This window comes from Hydra viridissima, unplaced genomic scaffold (assembly GCF_058129835.1).
Source record: "Hydra viridissima isolate aposymbiotic clone 2 unplaced genomic scaffold, HvirCarnegie_v1 scaffold_2, whole genome shotgun sequence".
In the NCBI taxonomy this organism is placed as follows: domain Eukaryota; kingdom Metazoa; phylum Cnidaria; class Hydrozoa; order Anthoathecata; family Hydridae; genus Hydra; species Hydra viridissima.
In genome coordinates, this window is record NW_028324301.1 from 26,884,246 (window position 1) to 26,892,997 (window position 8,752).

At 37.9% G+C, this 8,752-nt stretch overlaps 1 protein-coding gene across 2 annotated transcripts; it reads right to left on the bottom strand.

The window, feature by feature from the left end:
* Positions 1–213: 213 nt before the first annotated feature.
* Positions 214–7,377, bottom strand: LOC149892674 (uncharacterized). Of its 2 annotated transcripts, XM_090080062.1 has the most exons (5): positions 7,302–7,377; positions 1,230–4,049; positions 931–996; positions 615–671; positions 214–456 (listed from the first exon to the last, which is right to left on the bottom strand). In XM_090080062.1, exons 2-5 carry the CDS (start codon positions 4,018–4,020, stop codon positions 284–286), a joined length of 3,087 nt encoding a protein of 1,028 aa, XP_089936188.1. In that variant the 5' UTR covers positions 4,021–4,049; positions 7,302–7,377; the 3' UTR covers positions 214–283. The 2 variants fall into 2 exon arrangements, with proteins under 2 accessions (XP_089936188.1, XP_089936187.1); XM_090080061.1 differs by having other exon boundaries at positions 1,230–7,368.
* Positions 7,378–8,752: the final 1,375 nt, after the last annotated feature.

Consider the following 8,752-nt stretch of genomic DNA (forward strand, 5'->3'; position numbering starts at 1 on the left):
TGTGAGAACAGTTTAACAGAACTTCTTGTTTATTATGTCTTTAGCGAAACAGATAAAAATATTTGCAAAAGCATAGATAAACAAACTACACAAAAGGCCCATCTTTATTGCCAAACTGAACAAACTTATCTAAACTACATAAATGGTTTCACGATATTGCCATATTGAACAAACTTTTCTAAACTACCCTCTTTTTGAATTTTTAGCTTCATGTTTTTAATTTTGTCTTTAATATGGCTTTGGTAGGAGTACTTTTTGCAAGACATGAATGAGCTTGTCACTGCTATGATTTGCCAAGATGCCAAGGTAATCTTTGTACGAGCAACTTGAGCTTACATCTGTAAACACGTCTTGCAAGATGTATGCCCAACACCAAAGCTGCACATCGTGGAAAACTTCTGGTGTTGAACCATTCGTTGTGGCCAGGGCAAGCATTCAGCTCTTCAACTATTTCATCTAAAATTTTACAAACTCAAGTCATAACACAAAGTGATTAAATCAAATATTCATTTGGTTCTGAAGTAAGACAAGATTTATTCTGTTTTTTTATTTATTTTTTTTTTGTTGACCTTATTGTTTGCACTGATAGCAATAACTGGTTTTTGAAAGATTACCTAAATGGCATTGGCTAACTTCTGCTTTGTTTTCCTTTGTTCTTGGCTGAGTTGATCCTGAAATAAAATAAAACCATGTTCATTTTTCTAATTCATAAAAACCATCAACAGTTTCTAAGTGTTAGAGATGATAACAAGCTGTGCATGATTTCTAACGGTGATGTTTCTAACTTCATCATTAGAAATCGGGTAGACACAACTTTCTAAAAGTGCACTTAGCAATGATGGCTAGTTTTTGTTAACAGTTAACCATCTGAAATTGTGCAAGAAGAGGTTTGTGTTTATATATCTTTGTATAAATTAGGTTTTACATTACCGATGAGTTCTTGAGTGAAAGATGGCATTTCCAACTTGATTTTTTTTCTTCTTGGATCTTTTACTTCTAAAACATAATCAGTTTTAGTATCATTCACTTGTATAAACATTTAAGCAATCACAGAATTAGTCCTGCAACAAATACATACACACTTCTGTGTTGTTTTTTTGTTTTGTTTTGTTTTTTTTACAGCTCTAACAATAACAATAGGGCAAGGAGTTGATTTGGGCATTTTCATTTTTTGAAAGCGTGTTGAGATTTGCATAAAAATCAAAAATCAAAAATCAAAAAGAATTTACCTCTGGATGTAGAGGCAAGACTTTGGCTAAATAGGCTACCAACAGATTGAACAGCATAAGGTGAGAGCTGCTTTGCAAGAACAGTACCAGCCTGTTGGACAGGAACAGCTGAAACTGGATCAGATGAAAGAAACAAACTGGGTTTGGCCAATGTTTGCTGAAAAGCAACAAGGCTAGGAGTCAGAGGAACAGAAAAGACCTCTTTTGAAGGACAGAAAGCGACTTGCTGAGAAGGAGAAGCAGAAACAGGTTTGGCAACCACTTGCTCATTAAAGTAAACTGGAGAAAGTTTTGCATGGTGTTCAATAAAATCCGGTTCATCAGGAAATAATGTTAATGCAAGAGGAGAACAAGCTGTGCCAACAGGAACAGCTAGAGTCTGATCTACATCCATACAAACAGCTTGTTCGTTAGGAACTAGTTGTGCAAGAGCAGGGGATAGTTCAAGAACTGGACCAGCGATTGTTTGTTCAGATGGAACAGACGAAACAGGAGTTGAGGTAGGTTCACACAAGAAATCTACGGCATGGTCGTTGCTATCCTCTAAAGGAACATTGTTTTCTACAGCTGGAGAAAACGGAACCACTGTGGTACAGCTGAAAGTAGCAGCACATTCTTCAGAGTCAGAACCGGAGTCTAAATCTTCCTCAAAGATGTCCTCAACCTCATGAAAACCGTACTCCTCTGCATTAGTTTGGAGCCAGTCCATCACATCCTTCTCCTTCTTTGGTGGTCTCTCAGACTTTTCAACAGTCAAAGACTCTATGACTCCGAAGGACTGTCCGATGCCCAGGGCAAAGCGCAACTCCTCTGCAGCGTTCCACTGGGACACATAAAAGCTATCCATTGTGTTCCTGCTGTGCTTCATGTAGAGTGTAGCAAACCGCTCGCGATCTTCTTTGCTGTTGTTGGCAAAGTAAGTGGCTATCGAACCGCGAATGCAAGTGGGAGTAAGACGCTTCATGGGAATGTTTACTTGGCTTTTTCTGAAGCAGGACGTCAGGCAAGAGGAGATAGCAGAGGAACCCATCTGGTAAACAGGCACTCTAGTTGCACCGAGTGTCACACATTCGTCTTTGTTGGGTCTCATCGATGGAAAAAGGGGCCTGTAGCAGTCGCTCAACTCCAAAACAGTCTTGGTGTCTGCAGCCATGTAGTGAGAGTCGTTGACAAGAAGGTCTCTGTATCTCAGCAAATAAATATCGATCAACACTTTCAAGTCGTTCGGCACTAGAATGTTTTTGGCTCCGTACTTGTATGCTGTTTTGTAGCGCTCTTGCACAATGCAATATCCACACTCACTCTTCTCAGCAGCCATGTAGTCTCTAATGTTTAAAAGAGCAATGTTAGATTTTCTTAAACTGTTAATTACAGTGACAGAGAGCAGAAGATGGTTTCGTAGAGACACAGCATTGTCTCTAGTCGGTGTAAGAGACGGCTTTCTAATCGATTCCACTAACTGTCTTACGTATGCAGACTTGCCATATTCGTTCAGCAAACTGACATTGATGATGTTGATGCATTTTTTGCTTTTCACAAGGCTCCTCCTCAAAGAACGAAAGGGCCTCAGCACTTTTTGTAACTCCTCCACCTTGCAGCGCAAACGTCGGATGGCCTCATGAGAAAGTCCGAAATAGACATTCCTGGCTTCACTGAAACGAAACAGGAGACAAAGGTAGACAAGGCGGTTGTACAACGTGTGACAAGACATGGCTTTTGTTTGGTCAAGTTCACTCAGCTTGGAATTGAGCTGAATGTTTTTAAAGTGCATGGAAAAGTATCTATCCTCCAAAACGTTGGAATTGGTGAGAGCGTTCGGGTGCAGCGTCAGCGTGCTGTCACAACATGTCAATATTTCAACAACTGCATTTTTGTAGATCTTTGCTTGTGACAAAGTGTTGTTGTTGGCTACCACAAGCCACTTTTCAAAATCTCTGAAGAGCTCATCTGCTGACTGGTAATAAAAGTGAAAAGCATCTTTGTCCAGCTGAAACAAGAGTCTCTTATCTTCTGTCAAGACGGAGGAGTTGGAAACCAAGTGCTTTAAGGAATTAAAATCAGAGTCTAGGACGGATTCGGTGTTCAGCTCTTTGTTTTCTACAGAGGTGCAGTGGTTTGCAGAAGGAGCCTCGGACGAACCAGCAACTGATGAGGGCAAGCTTAAAAGAGGATCAGAGGAAAGAACCGGAGAAGAAAAAGAGGAGGAAGGCCCAGGAGCAGAGGATGCAGAGCCTGATGCAGACGCTTGTTCAGCTACTGGCTTAATACCAAAGAAGGCAGGTCGAATAAATTGAGGGACATAGAGCTTGTCGTTGTCGTATCGCTTTGCCTCTGCAATCTTTTGTTTGATCGTCTTGGAATCGTAGAAATGAGTCTCTTTCAAGTGTATGTCCAGTCGGTCGTAATACTTCCAACATTGCAAACAGGGGTAAGGTTTTGGACAGCCGGACTTGCGTTCGAGACGAGCATGCTGAAACTTCCTGACCATTGCAGAGTAAAAGATGGAAGCTTCATCCAAAGTCCAAGAATGATCTTTTTTAGTCAAGTGTCTTTTAATGCTTGTGGAGGAATGTTTGCACAAAGGCATCGGACAGCTAACAGCGTACCTCTTCTTGGTACCATAGAAAGGTACAACCCTGTTTACGGAGCCACACGCTGCAACTAATGCGGCCCTGACTTTGTTTTTGAGCTTTAAGTCTCTCTGTTCTTGTGACTGCCTTCTTTTCTTTTTTTTCGCTTTAGAGTTCGGAGAAGGGGCAACAACAGTGTTGTTTTCTTGTGAAGAAGACATGTTCAGGTGTTTGTTTGCAACGGTTTATGCTAAAAAAAAGAAGACAGTTAGTGAGAGTGTTTTTCTTCTGCCTGCATCCTGGAATCCTGGAATGTTTACAACTGCAGGGAAGAGCTGTGTTTTTTCGAATCCTCTGCAAAAGAGAAAAAAGAAAGAAAAGAGAGCAACAAGAAGAAACAAAGTTTCCACTAGCAAATGAAAAAGAATGAGAGCAACTAGCATTACATGCATGGTGGCAGCAGTGATTGCTATTATGAGAAGGAGAATGAGAAAAAAAAAAAAAAAAAAGAAACAAATAAATAAAGAGATGGAGTTTGAGAGGATCTCGCAACCATATGACTCAAAGAAAGAAACTGTGTTGAAAAAAGGCAAGAGAGGGCAAATAGAACTTGCTAACAAGGACAAATGACAGACATAACTACAACAGTAACAACTCTCATTGCAAGCATAATAACAACAGCATCAGCATCACTGACTCAGAGAGTGTTGACATAACAAAAAAGAAAACAAAAGTACAAGCCAAGTGGGGGAACATTAACAAACACTCATTGCAACTATAACAACAACAACAACAACAGCAACAGCATCACTGACTCAGAGGGTATTGATAAAAAAAAACAAGCAAAACAAAAACAAACAAAAAAACAAATAAAAAAACAAAACAAGCAAATTGGGTGAACAGTAACAACTCTCATTGCAAGCATAATAACAACAACAGCATCAGCATCAGCATCACTGACTCAGAGAGTGTTGACAAAATAAAATAGACAATAAGCAAGCAAAGTGGGTGAACAGTAACAACTCTCACTGCAAGCATAATAACAACAACAGCATCAGCATCAGCATCACTGACTCAGAGAGTGTTGATAAAATAAAACAGATTATAAACAAACAAAGTGGGTGAACAGTAACAGCTCTCATTGAAAGCATAATAACAACAACAGCATCACTAACTCAGAGGATATATAAAAAAACAAACAAACAAACAAACAAAACAAAAACAAAAAAAAAACAAGCAAAGTGGCTGAACAGTAACAGCTATCATTGCAAGTAAAATAACAACAACAGCATCAGCAACATCATCACTGACTCAGAGAGTGGTGATAAAATAAAACAGATTAAAAAACAAGCAAAGTGGCTAAACAGTAACAACTATAAATACAAGTAAAATGACAAAAGCAGCAACAGCATCACTAACTCGCAGGGTGTTGATAAAAAAAAAAGCAACAAACAAATAAAGCAAGCAAAGTGGGTGAACATTAACACTCATTGCAACTATAATAACACCAACAGCAACAGCATCAGTGACTCAAAGGGTGTTGATAAACAAAAACAAAGGCACAAACAAAACAAGCAGAGTGGGTGAACATTAACAACACTTATTGCAAGCATAATAACAACAACAGCATCAGCATCACTGACTCAGAGAGTGTTGATAAAATAAAATAGATTATAAACATGCCAAGTTTGTGAACATTAACAAACACTCATTGCAACTATAACAACGACTACAGCAACAGCATCACTTACTCAGAGAGTGTTGAGAAAAAAAACAACAAAAAAAACAAAAACAAAACAAAACAGAAAACAGAAGTACAAGCCAAGGGGGGGAACATTAACAAACACTCATTGCAACTATAACAACAACAACAGCAACAGCATCACTTACTCAGAGGATATTGATAAAAAAAACAAACAAACAAACAAACAAAACAAGCAAAGTGGCTGAACAGTAACAGCTATCATTGCAAGTAAAATAACAACAACAGCATCAGCAACATCATCACTGACTCAGAGAGTGGTGATAAAATAAAACAGATTAAAAAACAAGCAAAGTGGCTGAACAGTAACAACTATAAATACAAGTAAAATGACAAAAGCAGCAACAGCATCACTAACTCGCAGGGTGTTGATAAAAAAAAAAAGCAACAAACAAACAAAGCAAGCAAAGTGGGTGAACATTAACACTCATTGCAACTATAATAACACCAACAGCAACAGCATCAGTGACTCAAAGGGTGTTGATAAACAAAAACAAAAGCACAAACAAAACAAGCAAAGTGGGTGAACATTAGCAACACTTATTGCAAGCACAATAACAACAACAGCATCAGCATCACTGACTCAGAGAGTGTTGATAAAACAAAATAGATTATAAACAAGCCAAGTTGGTGAACATTAACAAACACTCATTGCAACTGTAATAAGAACAACAGCAACAGCATCACTGACACAAAGGGTGTTGATAAACAAAAACAAAAACACAAGCAAAGTGGGTGAACATTAACAACACTCATTGCAACTATAACAACAACAACAGCAACAGCATCACTGGCTCAAAGGGTGTTGATAAAATAAAGAAATAAAAACAAAACAAGCAAAGTGGGTGAACAGTAACAACTCCCATTGCAAGCATAATAACGACAACAGCAACAGCAACACCATCACTGACTCAGAGAGTGTTGATAAAATAAAATAGATTATAAACAAGCCAAGTTGGTGAACATTAACAAACACTCATTGCAACTATAACAACGACTACAGCAACAGCATCACTTACTCAGAGAGTGTTGAGAAAAAAAAAACAAAAACAAAAAAAAAACAAAACAAAACAGAAAACAAAAGTACAAGCCAAGTGGGGGAACATTAACAAACACTCATTGCAACTGTAACAACAACAACAGCAACAGCATCACTTACTCAGAGAGTGTTTATAAATAAAACAAAAAACAAAAACAAGAAACAAAAATACAAGCCAAGTGGGTGATTACTAACAGCGCTAACAGCAGCAACAACAGTGTCTTTAGAAACAACAAACAAGTACAACAGCAACAACTGCTTTTACAGAGTATAACAATAACAACAACATGGCACTAACAACAACAAAAGGGTTGGAATAAAAACCTGTAGGCAAAAGGAGAGCTGCATTCAGACAAGATCGATTACAAAGAGGCTCTTCTTTAGGACAGAGGAGAAACTGCTTTTGAGGGACAGAGGGACTTTTGTTGTTGTGGTTGTTGTTGTTGTTGTGCAGAAACCAACAAACTTTTATTGAACCGAATATAACCGAATATAACCGAAAGTCTTGTTTGCTTCTGTTTTGTGCCATCAAGAAGGGAAAACAAAACATCACAAAACAAACGAAGCAAACGAAACAAACAAACAAACAAACGAACGAAACAAACAAACAAAAAAAAAAAAATTAAAAAAATTAACAAACAAACAAACAAACAAACAAGCAAACAAACAAAAACAAATAAGAAAAACAGAAAACGCAGTACCGAAACCTCGCCATTTTTTATCCTTCCTCAAGCTTTCTCTGGGCGCCAAAGACCGAGAAAGTTGAGCAAACGTGACGTTGAGGGGGGGGAGGGGGGTACTTAAGGACAGCAGACCGACCAATGGCACGCTTAGGAGAGACCCACGTGAATGCTACATTTTCTTTCTATGTACGCTGAATCCGCTCAAAGTCTGGAATTTCCAGCATTCACGTGTCATCACTCCAGCCACCAGATTGGCCCACACTTTGCACACTTTCAAGACTAGAAACTCACTTGTGCTCAATTTGAGCAAAAAAAAAAAAAAACTAAGTCTCGCATGGCGACAACTTTTCCAAAAGCAAACAAAGGCAAACGAAGGCAAACGAAGAAAAAACAAAAACAAATAAACAAAAACAAAACCGAATAGGGAGAGAGAGAGTGAGTCGACTCATTTCTTTCGACTGCCTTAAACGAGAAGTCTAAAACGTTTAAAAGTTGAAAACTAAGTTTTTTAAATGAACTGCACCGAAAAAACTTTACGACAGTTTAGCTGGTTAAAAACGCAGAGGAAAATATTTTATAAAATTTAAGCGTTCTAAAGATGTCCATTTTTGTTTTTGTTTTTTTTATTTTGGTTTGTTTCTGGCTTGTTTCTTTCTTTAAATTCTAGCGATCGAGCATATTTGAACGGTTTCATCAACCTGTCGGCGCACGTGCTCGAGAGCTAGAACTTTGATTGCTTTTGTTGTTGAGAATTGAGAATGTCCGAGCAGGTTTTTTTATCGATTTCATCGCTTGTGGCGAGGCAAAAATCAAAACGCTTTTTGGACGAAAGAAAAGAGATTAAAAGGAAAAAAGAGAAGAAAAAAAAAACAAAAAAATAGGTTATGTGTTATGAACATTTATTTTCTCACGCGATGACGTCTAGTTTTGTTAGAGTAATTAAAATATGGTATCAAGTTTGTAATTTCTATCTTATTTTTAGTTACGGATAATTGCCAATTATGTCACGTTTAGTATACACAACGCTGTTTTCTTAATAGCAATATGATACAAACAAGTTATAAAAAAAAAAGCGTTCGCTCGATCTTCCTTAGTCAGTTGAACAAAAAGAAATTTTCACAACATATGATTGATTTGGTTGTCCTAGCAAGCTGTTTTAGCAAACGACTAGAGGTTGCAACTGTTGTTCATTGAAAACGAAAAATCTAGCGTCAGCAAGAAATTTTTGAATACATAATGTACACAAAAGTGGCACTTACAAATGAAAATGTAAAAAAAAACTGTTTACCTTGATGCCAGACTCGCAGAGATGTTGTCGCTCGTTGCTATCGACTGCGAACAGCTTTGTTGTTTTTCGAAGTGCCTCTTCATTCTACTTATAGCCGAAGTTTTGGCTTCGAAAAAAAATACGAACGTCGTTAAGCTCAACGAGCTGCTTTAATTGTTGTTCGTGCGAAAACGAAATGCTT

Bases quoted from the DNA above. Each gene is read 5' to 3' on its own strand.
- LOC149892674 (XM_090080062.1), bottom strand. From the start codon at position 4,020: ATGTCTTCTTCACAAGAAAACAACACTGTTGTTGCCCCTTCTCCGAAC. The intron at 672-930 runs GTAATGTAAAAC...ATTTTATTTCAG, and splicing joins TTTCACTCAAGAACTCATCG to GATCAACTCAGCCAAGAACA. The intron at 457-614 runs GTAATCTTTCAA...GTAAAATTTTAG, and splicing joins AGTTAGCCAATGCCATTTAG to ATGAAATAGTTGAAGAGCTG.